At 33.0% G+C, this 24352-nt stretch overlaps 1 protein-coding gene across 10 annotated transcripts in view; it reads right to left on the reverse strand.

Annotated features, from left to right (window-relative positions):
* lilli (AF4/FMR2 family member lilliputian) overlaps positions 1-24352 on the reverse strand; it is an 829533-nt gene that overhangs the window by 13695 nt on the left and 791486 nt on the right. For all 10 annotated transcript variants that reach the window (XM_072527035.1, XM_072527032.1, XM_072527036.1 and 7 more), the window contains 9 exons: positions 20515-20598; positions 7690-8569; positions 7111-7584; positions 6721-6985; positions 5178-5985; positions 4787-4981; positions 2987-3055; positions 2832-2928; positions 2169-2475 (listed from right to left, as the gene is read on the reverse strand). In XM_072527035.1, coding sequence (XP_072383136.1) covers positions 2169-2475; positions 2832-2928; positions 2987-3055; positions 4787-4981; positions 5178-5985; positions 6721-6985; positions 7111-7584; positions 7690-8569; positions 20515-20598 — 3179 coding nt within the window. The remainder of the gene's footprint in view (positions 1-2168; positions 2476-2831; positions 2929-2986; positions 3056-4786; positions 4982-5177; positions 5986-6720; positions 6986-7110; positions 7585-7689; positions 8570-20514; positions 20599-24352) is intronic.

The following is a 24352-nucleotide window of genomic DNA, read 5'->3' on the forward strand; positions in this document are numbered from 1 at the left end:
TATTATCATAACAAACATCAGAACAAACTGACATGCAACAGTCATGTTCTTACTGTTCAAAAAAGAAGAAAAAAGAGAACTATAAACTATAGAATGATTACTTTAGTTAATGTTACGTAGAAATTGCTACTAAAATATTAACTAACGGACTAACTCCCAAATTCAACAGCTATCAAATCAAAGGAAATAAAGAATGGTTACAACAATTAGAACATAAAGTCAAAAAACTTCATGTTTATGGTGTCACCACAAAAATTACCTTTAAAAAAGAATACAGCAAAGACATCATCTTAATCTTATCAAAAAAAACCTTTAAATAATATTCAAATGGCTTGAAAAATTCAAAAAGAACTTATATTACACAAATCTAGAGGCTATCATCTTGGCCAAGTTGTTGAATATATAATAACTAAATTAAATCCATCTAACCTGTAAATGTTACTTTCAATAGGGTTTCTGTCCATTCGCAAATTAAATTAGAAAAAAGCAATTAAACAAATTAAAACTGACAGATATAATATCACAGACAAAACATGCAGCTTCTCCTAAGATTTCCTGCTATCTAGCAGCAATATCTACATTTTAAAGTAAGAAATATAAGATGTTTCCCAGCGAGAAGATACAGCATCCACATTTTATATAACGTATAGGGCTAGAAGAAGAGCTAACAAAATCATTGTGAATTTATTAGGACAACATATTCTATGTTCACAACAATAAACCTAACCTATTTTCCACATTTAAAAGACAAATGTAAATAATTATTACACTGCATATAAAGAGTTTGACACATCTATCCAACGATTCAAGATAAATATATATATATATATATATATATATATATATATATATATATATATATATATATATATATACGTCCAAAAATACTATATCAAAGAGTGACACCTAATACGAAGCTAAAAAAAGGGAAAGTTAGGGATAGATGCAAGGGCATTTCAGCGAGTTGCTTAACGAGGAACTGGATGGTAATTATAAGGAGTAGCTGAGAGTAATAAGGGAAGGCAACGAATAAGAGTAAGTAGTGGAGAAACCGAATATTGAAGAAATAAGACGTACAAAGCATTGAAAACAATAAAAATTCAATAAGCAATGACATCCCCGCAGAACTACTTAAGCATGGTGACCTACTTATAACACAATATGTACAGACTGTTAATCACAATCTGGGAACGAGAGGAAATGCCGAAAGCATGGAAGGGCACAGAAAGAGCATGTGAAAACTATAGGCATATTATGTTTTTAGATGTAATTTACAAAGTACTAGCCAATATCATAAAAAATAGACTGGACAGGTACATAAATGAGCAGCTTGGTGAATACCAGGCAGAATTTAAAAAAGACTAAAGGCCAAATGTTTGTGCTCAAAATGATTCAGAAAAGTATGTATGAACAACAATGAAACCTAAGCCTCTTTTTTATCGACTTCAAACAAGCTTACGATTCGTTCATAAAAAGATCTTTACCGAGTTTTAAGAGCACTTCACTTGGAAGTCAAGAAAAAATGGTTAGGTTAGGAAAAATAACACTACTGAAAACTGAAAATAGAGTAAGGATAAAAAGAACTCTCATAAAGTTAAAGCCAAAAAAGGATTAAAGCAGGGTGACCAGTTGTCAACAGTATTTTTTAATTTCGTGCTGGTGGTAATAATGAGTGAAAGCAGAATATGTACGAAAGGAATGGTCTATGACAAGCCAGGTTCTGACATTTTCCGATGATGTAGAACTAATAGCAACCGCAAAAGGGGAATTATTACTGAGAATATTCAAATTATTTGAGGAAAATGCAAACAATGTGGTCTAGTTATTAAGGAGCAGAAAACAAAGTATATGGGTAAATATAATAAGGGTAAATAGTATAGTTAAAAAGGTGCAGGAGTTTGAATAGTTTAGGGTTTCTCTGACAGATAAGGGGAAGAAAACCAAGAAATAGAAAAGATGATTATGAAAGGAAAAGAACAGTTGCAGATCGAAAGTATACTTTATTGACTTCAGTATACTTCAGAGATTTATATGGAGAGATATGAACTAATGAAATTAGAAATAGAAATCCTGAAAGAACCGAGAGGTACAAACCAAAAAATGTATTAAATATTTATGACACAATGAAATAATAATAACATTTAATTAAAACAATTGTATTTACTTACCGGTATATTTGCCTCTAACGACCAAAGAATCAGCTGTCTCCCAGAGATCTTGGTATGACATAAGATATGTAACGTGCTGATTTTGTTTGGAAATGGCATTATAAACAGGAAGAGGTACCCACAAACCAGCGTTCTGGGAGTGTGTGGTTGCGGAAACATTGCCTCTGGTAGCTAGTTCCCCACTGTTGTATCCCGAAGATTGGCTACCGACAGAACCTACCGAACCGGCAGGTGAGGGAGTTGGAGATAGCGGCGAGGGCGTTCCCTGCCCTTGCTGATGGTTCTGTGGATCTAAAGCACCTTGGTTCTGAAAAAGAAATTTTGGTTATACATACTATTCTTTAGATATTAAATCCATAAATTATTTATATCTTTGCATATTTTCTGTCTCAGTTTCTTGAAGTTTTAGTTTCTTTTTCATGAAATTAGTATCGTTTCAAAGACATTTGAGAGCCATGCTTAGATGAAAAGTTCTTTGTCCGTGAATATTATGTCTCATTTACACTGAATTATGGTCGATGTCTCTAGTATAAATGTAAAATTAATAAATGGAAAAACTTGAAGCTCTCGCTTGGCATCAGAAGATATTTTATGAACAATACGAATCAAAAGTATTGGGAGCAAAGATAAATTATTTAAAATGATAATGTATATTATGCTTACCTTAGTACAGTAATCAGTGATGATCTTCTGATAATCTCTAGCTTCTTTTGTTTTCAGCTTAAATAATTTATAATATAGGAGAGCTTGGCACCGGTAACTAAAATAATTTTCACAAATTAGTATCCAATTAAATATTTTAGTGTTAACCTTCTTACCTTAATACAGCAAGTTTATTATATACAGGTGAGGCATTTTGCTGCTTTCTGAAGTTGAGCGAAATGTGTCTGAAACAACAAGTAATAGTCAGTACAAAATATTCAACAAAAGCCATGAGATAAGTACCAAAGATTATAATGAAAGGTAAATTAACACATCTAAGCTTACCACAAAAGTCCTAACCAACAAAATCAATAAACTAACAACTTTGTCAGATGAACAACAAGGATTCAGATCCGGAAAATCCTGCATAGACGCCGTATAAGTACTAAGACAAACCACAGAAAAGGCCATCGAGTACAATAAACCAGCATATCTATGTTTTATAGACCTGACAAAGGCTTTTGATCGCATCCAAGTCGAAGACGAAAACATCTACTTCCATAATCGAAAACAAGCAAAGATAAATGGAAAATAACACAGTGTATACCAGTACAAAGCGGAGTCAGACAGGGTAACTCGTTAAGCCCACTTCTCTTTAATATAATAATGGACGAAATAATACAAGCAGTACATAAAGGTCATGGTTATAGAATGGGTAACAAATAGATCCAAATATTACGTTATGGAGACGACGCCGCGTTAATCGCCGAGACAGAAGACGAGCTCCAAAGATTAATTGACATCTTCAATACAACAGCCAAGAAATAAAATATGATAATATCAAAAAAAAAAAACCCAATGTATGACAGCATCTAAATACCAACTACGATGTATAATCGAAATTGATGGGAAAATAATAAAGCAGGAAGCAAGGTTTAGATATCTGGGAATAGATATTATAACTAGTTACGGAGCTGTTGAAGAAGAGGTATGACAAAAAAGCTTAAAAGCAAGTAAAGCGGCGGGATCTCTTAATGACACAATCTGGAAGAACAAACACCAAAGACAAGACACAAAAACAAGAATCTATAAAGCAGCAATCAGACCTATATTAACATACACGGCGGAGACAACACCTGACACATCTAAAACTAGTCGACTACTAGAAAGAACGGAGATAAAAATACTTCGACGAATATCAGGAAAAAGTCTGTTGGATAGGGAGAGAAGGGAAAACATAAGAATATATAGAAGACATAAATGGATGGGTGACAAAACGGAAACGGGAGTGGAACGAACACATTAGTAGAACGGCAGAGGATAGGATAGTACGAATAGTAGATAAGTCACCAAATGGACGAAGAAGTATTGGCAGACCACGAAAAAGATGGTGCGATAATTTAAATTTAGGAGGCTAATATTGAAGAAGAAACAATCTTTAAAGTCTACATACAAGAAGAAAGAAGGTAAATTAACAAGAAGCAAAGGGCCGGAGAGACGATGAATCTCGCTGCTGAAAAATATAAGACGGTGGACAAAACATTAGAACTGTTCAGAGCCGCTCTAAACAAACTTACGTGCGTAAGAATAATATATAACGTCCAATGAGGATATGACACTAGAAGATGAAGTTACAGGGAGGAAAGGTATTCCTCAAACAGATTTGAGGAATGTTTCAAGACTGAAAGCTTTAATGAAAGGAATATAAAATAAAGAAAGGCAAATAGATGCATCTCTAAATAAAAGTCTCGCTATTAAATAGAAAAGAAATCGAAACTCAATCGTATTATGATTCTAATTATTAATGTTGCTAAAACAAAAAGTTGTGAGAAACCAAAAGAGTTCTAATGATATCAAATTATGCTTATAATACCTAATAATAAAAAATTAAATCAGGACCACCGATGAAGAAAATTGGACAAAAGCATTAAACAAAATTGCTAATTTTAATTTCTAAAAAAATTGTATGTACTTACTTGATTAAAGCGAGCGTATCTCTATACATTGTGTAGGCCGATTTTTCTGTAACTCTTTCATGTTCCATGGCATTTCCAGTTAACAGGAAAAATAGTACAGCCTCCAGGTACAACATACACTGCTTGATAGTATCGGTCTCTTTGTCCGCCATATGTTTAAACCTTTTTGCATCACTCAGGTACAGGTTTTGATCCCTTAAAAAATTAATATTCTTAATAAAAATGTACTAATCTTTATACACGATGAAGAATGTTAAAAAATGGTGATAACCGTTTGTATAGGCGTATCTTAAATTAGGTTAAAAATGGTTATTTGTTAAGACTCTTTTATGCAAAAGGAAATAAAAAATTGGATAGTTGTGAGTAGTAAAGGAATGAATAAGTGTCTTACCTTTCGTCATATTCTGAGGGTTCCTCTGGGGTCTCAAAATATGAGTGGTACTCTCTAGTAGGTTGAACCTTACTAGCCGAGGGGGTCGGATCAACGTTAGAAGCAGTTGGTAACCGGCTTGCTTCCCGTTCGTGGTTGGTGGGTGGAGCATTTGTTAAACTGAGATTTTCTGTTTGAGATCTTTGTACATCATTATTTTTTCGCCTCTTATGCTTAATGTTTTCTTTAGACTTTTCTTTTTCTTTTTTGTGATAGTCCTTTTTATTACTACTATGAGACAAACTACTACTAACTGTTGAGTGAGAAGAGATAGAGCTTGAACTATTTCTTCTTTTTCTTTTCTTTGATTTATGCTTATGGTCAGGAGGATCATCTAACTGTGATAAAGGCTTTTTGGATTCTTTAACCTCTTTAACAGAAGGTTTCTGCTTTACCACTACTTCTTCATTATCACTTTGTTTTTCTTTCACCTTTTCCTCTGGTTTAGGTTCCAGTAACCAAGGCTTTGTAGATTCTAAATGCTTCTGAAGAATAGGTATACGACTAATGTTAAATTTTTGTAGATCAATTTTAACCCAAAGTTGAGGTTTCTCTTTAGTATCAGTCTTGGATAAACTATTTGGTTCGATGGGTTCTTCAGGCGAAGAAGGACGACTAGGAGGTACCGGAGGACTCTTTTTACCTTCCTTAACTGGGGGAACTGGTTCAACAACTGTCGAGACAGCCGTAGGCATTGCTTCGTCTTCAACAGACGAACTACTTCGTTCATAATCCCCATCAACAATTATTACGTTTACACCACCTTTTCCTGAAAAAAAAAACACATATAAAACAATTACATTTTTACAAATGAAGATCTCACTAAAATCTACAATTTTTTGTATAATTAAAATCTTATCAAAATTTAAAAATAAAAACTAGAAACTAAAATTTTTGTGGTAAACCTTGATAAAACGGATTCCGAATAGGCATGAATTATATTGAAACACAATAAATACTTTGAAAATCGCACTAATAATATAAAGGATCATTGGAAAATCTGGGGATAAAAACGCGAATAGGCATGAATTATATTGAAACACAATAAATACTTTGAAAATCGCACTAATAATATAAAGGATCATTGGAAAATCTGGGGATAAAAACGCACAAAGTAAGGCTGAATTAACAATAAAAATAATTGTCAAATCCAATAATCAAAATAAACAAAATGGATTGCAAACAAACAATTGGAAACAGTGAAGTACTTCCTATTCCTATGTATAATTACATCTGTTGCTATTAATAAATATTGAGTTATTGGAGCAAAAGTAATTAAATGTAATGGAAATTTGGTTGAGATGACAAATTGGTGAAGAGGGTGTTAAAAGAATGAAATTTGCACCTTCTCTTGTAAATAAAGTACTGAGAGAAGAAGAATCTGAATGGATAAATAGAACCTATGAATGTGAAAAGAATAATTCCGAGCCTGCATTTACTAATTACTTCTTACTAAGTATGGATTATAACAGTGCTGTTCATAAGAAATATATATTGTACATACCCTTTCCTCCTTTGCCACCTTTTCCTCCTCCTTTCCCACCACCTTTGCCTCCTTCCGAATCTCTCTTGGGAGTAAACAATTTCCTAAGTGTATCGCTTTTCTTCTTGTCTGCGATGGTTTTGTTTTCATCGACTTTGATTGTCGAATCTATTTTGATTGGAGCCTTCTTTGATGGTGCATTTGTATCACTATCAGAATCACTGACCTTTTTGAGGCATTCTTCAGACGATGACCTTACTCGTTTTGGTTTAACAACAGATTTTATCTGAAACAGTAACAAAAGGATATTTTAGGTCATAATTATAAAATTATTATTATTAGGCATAAAAGTTTGGTGGTTGCTTTGGCTAATTTTTGATTAAATTAACAAGTTATAAAAGATATAATTACCTTCGTGTCAGTATCACTAGTGTCTGAAGAGGGTACAAACGCAGCACTTTTAGGTTCAGGCATTATCTTAGCACTTCTTTTCCGCCGTGGAGGTGAAGAAGCCTCTTTAATTGGAGGCTCTAAACCATTTTTACCATCTTTGAAATGGTTCTTCAAAATCACCTTGTTCTCCTTGCCCCACTCATCGTCATCAGAATGCTTTTTGGATCGTTTGCGATCTTCTTTGAAACGAGCCTTCTTGGGAGTTTCCTTTTCAGATTCGTGCCGTATGCTACTGATACTACTGCTGGATTTCCTTCTTACTGGGGCTGGACTGTCAGAATCAGAACTGCTCGATGAGGCAACTTTGGACTTGGTACGACGACGTGAAGGCGGCGGAGGTTTCTCGAACTTTGTTCTGTCTTCTTCGTCTGATGAGCTCAGCGATCGAACTGCATGTTGTTTTGGAGGACGACCTCTTTTTGCTTTTCGAACCTTCAAAATGGGAAAGATGGTTTAGCAAAATGTAGCACATAAGAAACAAATCAATGAGATGAGTTAATATATAATATATAAAAAAATATTGAACCACATTATTACCTCAGTACCAGAAGACCCGCTGCGTGATCTTCTAGGTTTATTTACTTTTGCTGGTCGACCACGTTTCTTTACTTCTTTTGGTTCTCCCGTAGCCGGTAATTTATTTTTTCTTGGTCTTCCACGAGGAGGTTTAATAACTTTTTCCGGAACCACGACCGGTGCAGGAGATTTTGGCTTCTTTATCGCTGGAGTATATGGTTTAATGGGTTCGGAATCAGAGTCACTATTTGTATCGACCGATTTCGTCCTTGGACTCGCCCGACTCACCGGCTTTATCCTACTAGTCCTTTCGTTTTCTACGTCACTATCACTATCACTAACTGGTGGATTGGTAACTGGTTGTATGGTACGTTTCCGTCTTTTTACATTAACGCGGCTGGTGTCGTCATCTGAATCAGAAAAACTGGACAACAAAGGGATGGAATTAAAAGCCGCAAGAGCTTTTGCTTCTTCCATTACTTTGTCGTTCGCCGAATCGCTGGTATCTGATTCTTCCGTAACCCTTTTAAGTTCATCATCGGAAGAGACTTTAGGTTGAGAAGAAGGCTTTATAGGAGACAGGAACGGCGAAGTAGCGGTTCCTCCGAAATTTTGGCTGTTCGATGAGACAAACGACGCAAGGTTCCATCGCTGCTCTTCCTCCGCCTTTGGAGACGCCGGGGTGGTAGTTTCTGGAGGTGGTTCGACTCTTACACTAACTGGATGGACGTTTTCATCGCCAGAGTCATCGGTGGTGGAGTCGCTATCCGATCCTGAATCGGAACCGGAATCACTAGACGAACTCGCTATAGGCGAAGAAGGCATCGGTGCTAAAGGCTCAGGCGGCCTTTCCATTCTGGAGGTATGAATGGCAGGGGTTGCTCCTAGGGGCGACAACATTCTGAAATAAAAATGCAAATGTTAGGTATTTGACATTTCATTACAAACATTTTAAACAGAGATAACATACAGAGGTAAAATAAAATAAAAAGTTAATATTTAATGGAAAATTGTATGCTACTTAGTAGAACTGATAAGGAATGTCGTTGTTATAAATAATACTATTAAGATAATAGAAATAGGTGCTCATTAGTTATTGGTTCAATAATGGTTATTACAAACCTTAGATATACAAAAACAGTAACGATAATCCAGGAAAGATAATAACAACACAGTTAGCAGCACCGCGATTGTGCCCTGAATATCTAAAAAGCAAGCAACAGCAATGAGAGTTAATAGGATTTATAGACATAATTAAATACTGCCCTGACTAATGTATTGAATGAAACTGTAGAAGAACTGAAATTAAAGCATATAACGAACAGCACATTATACATAAGAACATTTACGTCAATTTTGCTTGAGAACAGTGGCGGATCTAGATATTTGCCTTAAAAGGGGAACTTCCAACTTGGGGAGGGGGAAACTTTCAATGAAACACCAACCAAAAGACATAAAAAGGTAAACCCAAAGTATCTAAAAGACGTAAATAATAGGTTTTCTTTAATTTTGGACCTTCTTGGGGGAAATTTTCCAATTCTTCCTCCCCGTGTATCCACCACTGCTTGAGAAAGTTACTGAACAGAAAACGGAGTTGGGAATGGCCAAATTATTTAAAATGGTTATAGATTAAGACACAGACTGTCATGATAAATTATGAAAGTAAAGTTTGTCAATATTTTTTAGTGACTTGGAATACTATCATCGTCAATATAAATGTAGTAAGTACTAAAACTTTTAGTCAGAGCAATAAAATATTTTAATAATACATGTGGAAGGTACTGTTTTTAAAATAGATATATTATTGCTAATATCACCACAAACACAAAAATACTGATATAATACTACTATGAATAATAATCGTTTTAAGTATTGCGATATGGGATAACAAAAAATAGATAGGATACAGAATTGAACATACAACAAATACATTCACCTGATTCCGATATACAAACAGAATTAATGGAGGTAATATTATTAAAAGCGGCGAGAGAAGAAATCACAAATACCACAACTGCAGAAACTATAAACAAAAACAGCCAAAAATAACATAAGTATATCCAATAATATTAAAATAAGTGGCTAACAAGAGTGGAGGGCCAATTAACCCAAAAATTTATTAGGGCAATTTAACAAATTAGGTAATGAACAATAATAAAACATAAAACAGCCCAAAGTTAGTTCAATACAAAATAGAAAGTTTCTAAACGTGAAAGTATAGAAAAAGATAAATCGTTTAAAACGGGCCTCCGTATGTTATACGAAAAATGAAAAATAATGCAACAATCAAAAAACGAACATCATAATCGATCGATTCCATAGTTATAAACCTTAATTTTGCAGTGATTTATCAAATGAAATATTGAGCGAAAAGTTTTTCCTAGTTACGGAATATCCGATAATGTTTAAGCCTGAATTTATAAAAGCTTAGCAAACTTAGAGGATACGAGAATATATATAATATTAAATAAAGAATGATTTTTAGAACTGGTATCCACAATGCAATGATGCTGTTTATGTTTTCCGAATTGCTTATAACATTGATTTGTCACAAGCTGAATTTACATTTTGTTGATATAGAAAAGATTATTTTTCATTAGTTTTTTTTTCGAAAACTTGTGGTATATTTTTCTTTTATTTAAAGGTTCGTGAAGGGTAGATTTATAATGAAACTATTTGCTAAGAAAAGTCGTAATGTCATAAAAAAAAATAACAGCAAGTGGGCCCGAAGTAATAGATGCCGTACTCCTCAAATTCCGAGGAAGGACAGAGGATTCAGGGCGGACAGGTCTTGTACTGAAAATGTGTTTTCCTTAAAGCAGATCATAGAAAATAATATATATATATATATATATATATATATATATATATATATATATATATATATATATATATATATATATATATATATATATATATATATATATATATATATTTGTTCTTAATCTTGTACATTTTAGAATCTTGACAAAGGCAAGGGTTTCCTGCCGAAACGTTGATTTCTATGGAAAATAAAATCTAGTTTTCTGTAAAAAGACACTCAACAGTATCACGGAAGTGAGTCGATAGAAGAGAAACAATTCTACATCACGAAGAAGTATTTAAAGTATATTTGCTACAAAATGAGGGTTTAAGAGATCTTTACCAAAGACGCTAAAATCCATAACTGGAACAACAGTCTAGGAATAAATTAATTCACAGAACTGAAGAAAAAAAAAACGATATAATGATCAAACTTTTATTATTAGAATTAGACCGCATATAGAAGCGATAACTCTATACCTGATAAACTGAGTATATGAGTAAGATATGAACAAAAACCAAACAAAAAACTAGTGTTGGAAAAGTTGCTCTGAAAACATTAAAATGAAAATAATCCCGATATGGATGTAAAATAATCAACCAAGATGTAAATACCTCACTAAAGAATGTCGAGATTTCAAGTTCAAGCGTGATGCTATTATCAGATAATAAAGATTACATAGATCAATAGAGTGACAAATAATGGAAGTAATGCATTAGATAAGAAAAAAACGGAATGGTATATTGACTATAAAAAAAAATAAATGGAAAATTTAGGACCCCTTATGAGGAGACAAAACAAAATACGATAAATATGATATCCTTAATGATTTCCGATCACCGATAGGAACGGCACAATGAGAAGGAAAAGATATATTAGCTTAATAATAGAAAACAAAACCATTGAACAGCTGAACCAATTCAAATGTTTTAGCATATATTTATCCAGTTACCATGACCAAGTCAGAGTCCTAAGAGGGCAGGTAAACAATCTGGATGTTTAAGAGGTGTTGTAAGCCATATATGCGAACGGACAGCAAAGTTAAAATTTATAAAACCTGTATCAGATCCGTAATGACCTATGAAATAGAATTACGGAGGGTCAATAAAACCAAAAGTATGTTACCTAAAACTGAATTGAAGATATTAAGAGCAATATCAGTGAAAACCAGAAAGATGAATGAATTTTAATTCCTACCTGAGCTCTTGCGACTTAAAAAGCCATCTTTAGATCTGTCAAAATTTTAAAAGTACCACCAAAAAGGGGTGTTGCCATTGTTAAAAAAGTGAAACAACATTTTTTCTTCAAAATTAAAAGTTTCCAAAAAGCATCAAAAAGAGAGCACATTAAGAGATTCACTAAAAATTTTTGGGTATGGTACGGGTGTAAGTACTCATTCATCTTGAGACAGTGGACGAAACCAACAGAATGATTTTTTTCTAAATCCTGCTTATCGCGGCAACTCTCTACAGGTGGATGGGTGCTTGCTGTCGTACCATAAGCAAAACTTTTAATGTGATTTTTTTGTGGAGACTCTGCGATGTGCCGGCTTTTTGCCTTTTTTTAAAAAGTTTTTAAATTTTGAAGAAAAAAAAATTTGTTCCCATTTATAGCGGTACTTTTTAGATTTTGGCCGTAGCTATAAAGAACGCTTTGTAAGTGCTCAGCTAGGAATTAATTACATTGAAAGGGATGCAGATCGTTAATCGAAAAAAGGTCAATAGGACGTCCGAGGAAAAGGTGGCCCGGCAACATTAGTTGAGGCCCAAAACCGAAGTAAAACAGACATGGACTCATCCCGTTTAAGATAGTAAATAATTATGTATGTAAAAAATTAATTTTTTTAAAAATGAATTCAATTCAATAAACCTTTTTGCACGTATACTGTGACATGTATTTAAAAATCAAGACCAATAAAAGTATTTCATACATTTCATAACAAGCAATCTATTTTTTTATAAACGTAAATATAAAGTTCGTGTAAGTGGTTCCACTCAGAAACTAATTCTCATATAGCGAAAATTATTTTGGCAAATTTGTCGTGAAATTAATTTTTGAAGTACTGAGCGTACAAGGCAAACGTGACTCGAGGACAAATTTCGTTTAATGAACCTACTAAAATAAGGTTAGAGACTACATTCCCTATTTCTAAATGTCTACTTCAGTGCTCAGTAAGTTGTACGGTCCATTAAATTTATATTTAATGTAAAATACTCGAGTCTTTTCTGTATGCACATATTTCTAATAGTTATGTGGCTGAAAATATTTGCGAATGGTACGGAATATCTAGCTAAAGTTAATTTGGGACAGTCAAAGCTCATTAGAAAGATTCACCCGGTGCTCGCTAAATTTTTTTTCTACGAATCAGAAATCATTTTTCTTTAAATAGTCCAGTCGTCAGTGATTTGATCTCTAAAACCGATCTAAATTTTGATGAGAATAGCCCCCTCGTAGGAATAAAAAAGCGAAAACAAACTATTTATCAAGACTCTGTACGCCGTAGAAAAAAATGTTTCAAAATACCTGAGATTTTTAGTACTTTTTGTGTAGAATGAACTGTTCTCTCAGAAACAGTACTTGACGCGACCGGCGATTTTAAATGTCGGTTACGCGCGCAAAATCAATGATCAATGAAATTTGTATCAGCTCGACGGTAAAAATTCGGTATCTTTTGATCAGAGTGTTCTATCGACAAAAATCAAAATGCGTTTTCGAGGTGAAGAGCGCAGCTTTCGTATGAAATTTTGCCGTATGAAGTCAGTTTCTATAATTCTGTTAAATAAATAAACGTCGCGAAATGTTTGCCATTTGTTACGATTTTCATGAGATCAATAAAATTTATCGCCTCCATTGACCGCTTTGGAAATTCCATTGTTAGAGCGTAATCTGCAAAACATATAACATGAAATTTATGGGTTTTGCAGATGAAATTTTTTGAGTTTTGGCAACAAATATGAGTAGTGTTGCCCAAACGCAAGAACAAGACGAGACTTAGACAGTCTTGGTCTTGCGCCAATACACCTGGTCTTGGTCTTGGTATTGCACTCCCAGTCTTGGTCTTGGTCTTGCAGCAAGAGTCTTGCAGTTACCCATTAGACTATTGCTATTTATTAAACGGGAGTTTGAAGCCAGGATCTAAGCGATCCGTGCCTATGCTCTAACTACCCAGCTATCTACCATACCCCACGAAAGTTAATCAAACATGGTTCAAACACACAAAAACCAAATTGATGACATAAACTTGACTGTATTTTAAAGAATATTTTCTGTCTAGAAAGATATTGATGGACCTGCACCATATATGAAATGGAAATCTTAAAAAAGATTGGTACGTGGCAAAAATTAACATACAGGTATCAAGGGCACATATTCTTTAGGTGATAAGATAACAAACTATAATCCACTTATTAAAGCAACATAAATGTTATTAACAATCTTAGCTCTACTTTTATATAAAAAACTAACTTGAAAAAATAAAGAATAGATAAGAAAGCAATGATAATCAAAAGAAGTTATTTTAAATTAAGGAGATATTTACTTAATAAATACAGTAATTTACCAACATAAAGTAGTAGGAACATTTTTTTAGGAACCAGAATTTTGGATTTTCAGGAAGAAATATTTGAAATTCTTTTTTGTGAAAAGATATTAGATGCTTCCTTAAACCTGAAGTGTTTCTGTTTTTCATTTTCATTTTAACCTTTCTATGTAGGCACAATTTAAACAAAGCAATTTGGGATGCATGAATTATTTTGAAAAACTCTTCAAATTTGCTTTTAGGTCTTTAAGATCTATAATTCCAACGCTCACTACTCCGACTAAAACTATTTGAATCTTTGTCCCCCATGTCAAATTGTAAACTTGTCCAAGTGAAGTTTAGTGATGTCGAAAAAGTAACTACTACTATAAATGTCCGTTACTATTCAATTTCCTAAGTATCTAATAACAAACCGAGAATCATATATCGTTACTTCGTTCTAAATATTTCGGTATTTTGTTTACATGATAAGCGACATTATCTGTTATTAATTAACTTTTGAATATTAGTCGCGCTCTTTCAGCAAATTTGGTTTAACCGAATGATCTCATCGCACACTCAGCAGAAACAATGTTTAGTCTTAGGCCGATAAGATTTGTTTATTTAGATTCCTCCAATTATTAAGTGGGTGTCCGTAATAATAAGTGTTATATTTTTTATTAGCTAAGGTGGCATATTTTTAAAAAAATTCGATACGATACTATATTACTGTCGGCGTAGCAATGCAAGATTATTTTATGATTAGAGGGCGGCTATTCTCAAAATCTGGACAATTAATTTCAGAGCGAAGAAGTCGTATGCTGGAAAAGAATGTATTAAGTATTTTATTTTTACATTGTAATTAAGACCTCGGAGCACGTGTCAAATGTGTTTTTTTAATGAATATTTTGATTCGGTATGTATGTTTATGGTATTGTTTGTAATGCGCATAAGTCCAGTTTTTCAAATTTTTATTACATATTTTTTTGCGTCTCATAGAGTCTTTACGCATATACCCGAACTACAATACTCGCTAAAACGACACTCCGTCCTAACTGCAAGACGCAAGAGTCTCGCAGGCTTAGCCTTGTTCTTGCGTAAATCTTGCACGGTCAGTCTTGGTCTTGCTAAAATTAGGCGGTCTTGGTCTTGCGAAAACGCAAGAACAAGACCAAGACTGCAAGACCAAGACCGATTTTGGGCAACACTAAATATGAGGCATTTCAAATATGCCTAAAAAAGCTGAATTTAAACTTTTACGTTACAAACGATCGCACGTTACAAGAAATGCTTCCACGAAGATCGTTCCACGATGTTTTAGATCATTCGTAATGTGAAAGTTTAAATTCGGTTCAGTTTTTAGGCAATTTCAGATGCCTCACATTTGTTGCCAAAACTCAAAACAGAAATTTCATGCTACAGATTTTGAAGATTAGGCTGTAACAATGGAAGTTCCATAGTGACCGGTCAACGGAAGTGATACATTTTATTGATCTCATAAGAATCGTAAAAATGAAAATACAAATACATAAATATAAATACAAAAAACACCAGCAAGATAAGAGATGGGATGTAGAAAGAATGAAGCCGACATAGACTCGATTAAGAAATATAGAAACTTTGATAATGTAACCAATACTCGGTCGTACCACAATCGAGAAAATAATGAGCAGCTTCACTTACAGATGGATGGTCAGGGAGGCCTGTATAAAGGTTATCAGAAACTGTCAAACATCTAGAACTGGAAACAAAGAAAAACACTAAAAATTTGGAATATAAACTCCTAGAGCAGATTTTTTTTTGGAAGATTCATGATAAGCACAGAAATGGGATGATTACAGATATTTGTGGAAATATCTAAATATCTGAAATTACATGAGTATCTAAATCATGAAATGACATAAATTTTGGAGGGAATATGGAGGTTCTAAATGAAAAAAAAGCGTTTGAAAGTAGAAAGGAAGCCAGAAAAGAAAAGAGGGTAGAGGTGATAATAAAAATCCAAAAAATAGACAAAAACTAATGTAACAACAAAATTGGAGTACAAAAGTTCTTAAAAAGTTGAAATAACCAAACCCAGAAAAATATACTTCAAAATATCCCTTAAAACCCAGTAAACTGTATTAATCTAACTCTGAACAGAACAGACTGAGATGGGCATAAAGGAAATAAACCTAAATGTGCTGGGGGATAAATGAAAACAGAACAAGAGTGATCTATACTGTACCAGATTGTACAGTTCTGTAGCGACAAGCTAATTACGAATAATTATATTATTGGTAATACTTAATTATACTTAGTACAAAAATATATTTATTTCTTCTTTAATCTTGCAGACATTACATTTTTCTTGTATGGGAAACGAAACATTATATTGTAAGCAATGACATCACAAGAGACCAGGCCGATAATATTTGAGTTAATCAATCAGTCACAATTTGCATCGGTCCGCGATACATACAAAAATACCTTCCCTTCGAGAATTAATTACGTTTTACGAAAATAAATATTATTAGTGAAGTCCAAAATCGGTCTTGGTCTTGTTCTTGCGTTTTTGCAAGACCAAGACAGCCTAATTTTAGCAAGACCAAGACTAAGACTGACCGTGCAAGATTTAAGCAAGAACAAGACTAAGCCTGCGAGACTCTTGCGTCTTGCAGTTAGGACTGAGTGTGGTTTTAGCGAGTATAGTAGTTCGGGTATATGCATAAAGACTCTATGAGATGCAAAAAATATGTAATAAATTTTGAAAAACTGGACTTATGCGAATTACAAACAATACCATAAACATATATACCGAATTAAAATATTCATTAAAAAAACACATTTGACACGTGCTCAGAGGTCATAATTACAATGTAAAAATAAAATATTTTTTAGCCGCTCTCTAATCATAAAAATAATCTTCTTGTATTGTGAAGCCGACAGTAATATCGTACCGATATTTTTTAAAATATGTCACCCTAGCTAGTCAGGACACGTCAGGAGTAATCTAAATAAACAAATTTTATCGGCCTAATATAAATTGTTTCTGCTGAGTGTGCGATGAGATCATTCGGTTAAAGAAAATTTGCTGAAAGAGTCAAAAGTAACGAGACAAATTAATAACAGATAATGTCGCCTACCATGTAAACAAAATACCGAAGTAACTATATATACTTCTCGGTCTTCTCGGTTTGTTATTAGATACTTAGGGTATTGGATAGTAACGAGTAACGAACATAAATTGAAAGCACTGAGGTGTATCCTGTACCTTACGAATGCAACAATTTTTATATGAGAGAAACTTCAAGACCACCCTTTTAGGACAAATGAGCATGAATCATACATTAAAAACAGATCTCACATAATATATATCTAGAACAACGAGCACAGAGTATAATCGATATATGCATCAATAGTTATGAAAGAAATACGCAACAAAAAGAGAAAAATCAAAGAAGCGGCACTCATCTTACATCTAAATGAAGAGTTGTACTGTATTGTTGTATTTGTATTGTTGACAAACTCATCAATAGAATGTAGCAGGCTCCGGTTACCAATAATGAAAGAAGAAGTTAGCAATAAGAATATACCAACATTAATGAGTTAATAGAAGCTCAGAGACATCTTATCTACAAGTAACTACATAAGCACAAAAAATCAGAATTTGACATATGGCTAATTGTTCATAAGATCGGGACCAAGTAAGTCAACTGTCAAATTGTTTTTGGGTAACATACATCCGGATTGGAAATCGAAATGACAAATCAAATGAAAAATGCAATTCTCATACAATTAATTGTGGTTTAATCTTCTAATCTATATATAAATACGATATTTCGAATATAATATACTTTTATAACTACTTTTTAGAGGCGAAATAGTAAGAGCCCGTATTATATATTAAACTTCATAATACCACAGCCCGGTATACCAAAAGTTGAAGAGTAATAATAAGAATAAATGAAAAGGAGGCACTTTTTGAAATTATAAGTAAGCTAACAAAATAAAGACACAAATAATACATTAGATAATAATGGATATAATAAAAAAATTAACAGAAAACAATGAGAATAATTAGATTAATTAATTTTTGCTGAAAATTAAAAAATGTAAATGGGAATAAACCAAAAAATTTTAATTGGTAAAAAATATCTATTAAAAAACATGCCACAAGAATATAGTTTGAAAAAAAATTTTAATAAGAAAAATACATATAAAGAAAAATCGAAAAATAATTCAAAACAAAATGACACAAGCATAAAGCGCGAAGTGGTGGGTAAAAACATTAGCTAATTTGTAAAAACTAGGAAAAAACAAATGATATTCAACTTCACCGAAACAGTTGTATGGTATGGTTGATGGATGGTGAAAAATCTGATTAGTTTTAAAAAGGAAATGCCTATTGACGTTAAAATAGTAGCCCAAAAAATCGAATGATTTAAAAACTTTTGAAATAATGTTATAAACAAATGTTTATAACATTATTTCGTATATAACGTATATTAGTATGATTCGTAAAAAATAACAAGAAACCCCTCGGAAGAAGAAAAACCATGAGATATCTCTAAAGTGTAATAATCATAATGTAATATTTTCGATAACAACAAACGGGTAAAAACTTGTAACATTTAAATAATCAATTATATAAGAACAGATTTTTTCGCTTACCGGATAGGATTCTTAGAAAAAGATCTTCCAAAAATTCTGTGCAACACCGCTTTCTTATTCGCACATTCAATCTCAGGAGAATGCAGTAAACCCATATTTTCACAATAAAAAAACAAATTCACAAACACAAACTAGTACGATCGATAGTACGTAATTAACAAGTGTAAGACACGAGTAAAACTAGTTCTGGAAGACCGGGATGCAGTATAAGTAACAGGTAGTACCCGCCTCCGATTGGATAGTACCCGCCTCTGATAGGTAATACCGTAATAGGGGGTGGATCTGTGATACCCTGGCGAATGGGTACCGTTCGGGATAGAAAGTTGAATTGTAATTTTCAAGGAAAAGTGTTTTTCTGAGATACATTTGCCTCGACTAATTTATTGGAGGGGATTTTGTATCATAAAAAATATTTTACTTCAGAAGGAATGGAAATGAAATAATTTATCGATTCAAAAATAAAAAAAACCAGAATTTTATATATAAGTCGATTTTTAGTTCCAATATATGGCACGGAAAAGATTAATTTTGATAAGATAGAAATCAGCGGAATGGTAAGAAATTAAGGAAAAAAGTCGAAGCCTCCGAAATGAACAGTCTTGGCAATACTGGACGTAAATAGCATGGACAAAAAATAAGAAGTGTTGTAGAAGTTGCCATATTCAATTGAAAAATAGTATAAAAGTAACTTGGGAAGAGGAAGTGGAACAAAAGTAAGGAAGATAAAGATCAAACAACAGTAAATTAACCTGTAGATAATTTATTATTTGCTGATTTTACCCAATGTACTCCACTCATCGATTTTGAGTTTAGATATTTTTGAAATATACCTAAATCCATCCTTCGGCGTGGATATACATAATAACAGTACTATAATTGCAATTCGCAGAACACAACATCAGATATGAATATATAATATTCTAATCGCACAGTGGAGACTTTGAGAAGACGAGATTTGCAGGCAGTAATTCAGGATAAATAAACAGACTATAATATTCAAATACAAAAAAGGCAGATTCAAATCTAGGAGAATGCTTCAGATGAGGTGCTTTAACAATATTAGGAAATTTAAGGAAATACACTATTTAAAATCACTTCAGATACTTGTAGAAGGTCGAAAAGAAGGTAAATGTCAAGAATTGAAAAAATAATATTACAAAAAAAAAGAAAGAAATGGAAATGAACAACTTTCCTTAGCATTAAAACTTAAACCATGTAGCTGCGGTAACGCGAATGTGTGTAACTAACTCCTTTACACCAAGTTAGAATAGGAGGGAAAACACCAAATACTTTCTGCGTAAATTCTGGATTGATACAGGAAGATCCGCTGTGTCCATTTTTGTTTAACCTGGCATTAGAATATGCCATGTAAAAAAGTTATTCGAAAATCAAACCTAACATAGCTGCTTAAGGAACAAATATCGTTTTCGCCTTTACAAATGACGTAGATGCAGTAGCATATTATAGTCAACGTTAAAATTTAAGGATATTAAGATAAAATAAAATACATGGTCGTTTCGAAACAAGAACGATGACAAATAAGATTTGTTTTGGGAAAGACCAGATGGAAGAAGATCTGTAGGACGGACCGTGTAAAAAAGGTGGAAGGATCTATTCAGGGAGAATCTGGGAGTGAGACAGTGGGAGAGGACCAAGAAGAATGAAAGACAATAGTAAACAGCGAGTACCCACGAAGAATTATAACGATGATGATGATTAAAACTTAAAACACAAGAGAAACACAGATAAAAACTAGTCCACGATAACTAGTCTAACCATTGATTATTTAAGGGATGATTGTGAAAATGTTAAATAAATTTATTAGTAAGATATTATATAATAATAGTCATATCTCCTCAATAATTAGACTTACCTTCCTATTGGATTAGATGAAGGTAATCCATTTTTGTGTTCCTCATCACTCTCATCTGAAATCTCGAGATCATCTCTTAAATCCCTGAAACAATAAAAATAATATAAAGAAATATACTGGACCAGTATTCGTTTTTTTTAAACAGTTGTAATTGTTAAGCGTTATAAACAAACATTGATCATGTGTATCTGTAAATTATTGGGTACACGTAATCTCATCACCAATTAGCATAAACGCCCCGGTAGATAGTACAAACTCATCACCGCAAGAAAAGCTGGATTTTAAAATAGACCTGCAGAGATATGCAAACTGATCACCGGCATAACTGCAATCCTTGGCAGGTAAAGACCATAAAATGACCTTTGACCGTTTCTAAAAACCAGAAAAGAGCACTTGAACATTTTGATGCAATCTGTCATAATAAGTAAATTGCTAATTACTTCAAATTTAAAAATTCCTGGCACTAATGCCATGAACTGTAGTGCTTTGCGCATATATGGAAAATTAAGTTTCTTTCGTCTACTAAACACAGGTGGCATACTCAAGTTTTTAGCTTTATCTGTTTTTCAGATATTTTGAATTTATCAAGTGTCCAAAATCGGCTCTATTTCCAAAAAAGTCAAATAACACCAAAACGGCACCACGCAGACCGAATGTATTCTACTTTAACTCTTTCCTTATAGCTTTCTTTTAAATATGAACTGCAGTATCGAATATCTGCTAGCTTTTATTATGTCTAAAGTATAACAAGAGATAACCTGGTCTAACTCATGTTTTAATGAAAACTTCTTCGGTCTTCTATATCGTCTACTAGAATAGAGGCTTTTTTGTCCAAGATTATTACAAACATTAAATTTCTATGATGTCTGCCGAACCTCTAGATACTCAAAAAGCCTATCGTGTTGGACCCTATCAAATGCTCGTTCAAATTCTACATAGCAGACTAATTCTTTAATTCTCAATCCGTGCCTAAAACAAAATTGTTTTTCCCATAGTTTCGTCGCATTTATATCCAATTCTATTGCAAATTATCCTTAAAAACAATTTAAGAGTTAAGTACTCATGAGACTAATAATTAGTCTTAAGTTCAGACTACCGAAAGTATTATTTACGGTATAATCTGTGACAATATTATATTTCAAATTAAGGATCGATTTGCTTTTAGAAATCATCTATCTGGCGCAAAGTTATTTCAAAGAGAAACGTATCAACATTACTAATGGATCTAGTGAACGATGTTTCTCTATTTTAAAATTGATCAAGACGTTTCTAAGAAAAAAACTTAGTTGGAGAAATTTCTCAATCTAACGAAAAGGTAATGGAAAGGTTAGTCTCCAATAAAAACGGAAGGATTGTAAGAAAATAAGCTATTGGTAATTGGTTTAAACTATACATTTTTTGTATTCTGAGATCAGCGCTTCCCTTAACATAATTATCACTAGCCGCCACTGATAAAGAATCAAGAAGAATATCATTAAATAAGCTATAAACAAAAATACGTAGTGACAACGAATCAAAGAGTGACAAATGGGGGGAACCGATAGAGAACTAAGCATTATTAAAATACATAAAATATATTATATGCATATAGAATTCCCAAACAAGATTATATAAACACGCAAAAATAGCAACAGATAGTCAAAAATTACAGAAACAATGTTTAATTTAAAGGATCGAAAATAGTTCCAGCTGCCAGAGTATCAAAAAGTATGTTTTTAGATATATTCAGTAGAATGCATCGAAATTTTCGCTGGCCAAGTGTTTTATATCTACTATTTATTTCAAACCTAATATACTAATATATAAATTATTGGATGCTACTGTACTGTTGACATTTTAACAATCAACATAGGCGCACTCATAAGTTTAAACGAAAATTTTACCATTAATAATAATAATAATTCCATAATATTACTCTCGTATAATATGCTTGTAATATTTTCTTAAAAATTTTCTATAAATAAAATTTGAATTTAAATACAAATATTTACATAAAGGAATGTTTTTTTAATTGCTTTGTTTACTTGTTACACGGAAAACCCCGAGTTTTTTACCTGCTTCACGCCCTTATCAGCAGGTGTTTGATTGTTTAGAAAGTTTTGAAAAGTTAAAACAAAAGGTATGTTGTATTATTTTATAGTCATTTAATTATATTTTCTTTTTCTTGTTGACTAAGTATTTGTACTTTACTTAATATATTTAATAATCAAGGATTAAGAAGAGAAAAATTAAATAAGTTTACAGCGCCAAGACAATACTATTCAAAAATTAACTATATTTATATTCTTTGTAAATAACATGCGTCAGTCGTCATAGAATTATTGATAGCACAGTTTCATGATACAGTTCATTTACATTTTATGTTGCGTTGTATTCGTTTGTCAGGGTGGTCATATTTTGTCACAAATTCTTGTATAAGTTTCAATAACTTGGCCTGCTAGATAAAATCAACCTTGATGAAATTCTTCTCCTTACAAACTAGACCTTATCAGTGGATGCCCTATATAGGACGACTGAAAGCCTTCGAAAGGTGCATATTTCTAAGAATGCCAAAGACCTCATGGACAGACGGACAACGAATGAAAGTATCTTAAAAATAATGAGAGACCATATCTTCTTCTTCTTCTAATGGCGCTACAACCCTTTGTGAGTCTTGGCCTGCTCAACAATGTTCTTCCATTCTGCCCTGTCGGATACTTTCCTTCGACACCGCCTGATGTTCATGGTTTTAAGATCCCTCTCTACGTCGTCTATCTATCTTTTACCAGGCTTTCCTCTTGTTCTGTTTCCTTGGAGCTTCCATCTCTGGTTATACGTTAAAACTACTAGTAAATACCCGTATGGACTTAACAGAAGACGACTTGTCAAACGAAAAAGGGTTATAAATTTTGGCATCTGAAATATTAAAACACTAGGTACTGAAGAGAAGCAGCTTATAGATTGAGCTAAGACGCTTGCAAATCGACGTAACAGTTGTGACTGAAACGAAAAAGAAAGGCAGAGGAAGTGAGAAGATAGATGAGTATATACATCTATACAGTGGTGTAAATAAGGATCACAGAGCAAAAGCGTTTATATACTCATTAAAAAGAAGATAATTAGATGTATCAAAGACTGCGATGCTGTAAATGAACGCATTAAAGAACTAATAGTAAAAGGTTACAAGATAGTGATATGAGCCATCCAACAATGACATGGTTGCCGCTAAAGATGACCACAATACAAAACTAAGTAAACCTTTAGATATCAGCAACAGAAAAAAAATTGTGTTAAGAGACTTTAACGGACATACAGGATCTAGAACAAATGATGCCGTTGTCAGGCCGTATGGAGAGAAGGATGTAAATGAGAATGGAGATAGCTCATAAAAATACTGAATGGATTGTAAAAACATAAAGACATTCTTCACAAATATACATTGACCCTGCGTACAATGCAGCAAAAATCAATAATCGACTACATTCCCGTGTTCAGACAGACTTTCCGGCTACATATGTATGAAGTTTACAGAGGGACAGAATGTGGAACACCCATTATATGGTAAAGGCACAAACCTTTTTCCTCTTCGCAACATATTCTGAGAATATAGTAGATCCACATTATCCAGAAATTTTTCAGAAACGAGGAATCCTCAACAGAATAAAATTAAACTTAAAGCTTTATCATGTGACGTATTAGTCTGTCTTAAATACGTATGAAAATATAGTAGAATGACTTGGGAGTATGAGTAGAAGCCTTGGGAGAACAAACTCAGGATCAAAGGGACACAAATGCATGGTGGAGCGAAGATATTAAAGGTAGCAGAGAAAAAACGGGCACATAACATGGTTAAAGACAA

The sequence above is a fragment of the Diabrotica undecimpunctata genome, chromosome 3, assembly GCF_040954645.1.
Source record: "Diabrotica undecimpunctata isolate CICGRU chromosome 3, icDiaUnde3, whole genome shotgun sequence".
Classification (NCBI taxonomy): domain Eukaryota; kingdom Metazoa; phylum Arthropoda; class Insecta; order Coleoptera; family Chrysomelidae; genus Diabrotica; species Diabrotica undecimpunctata.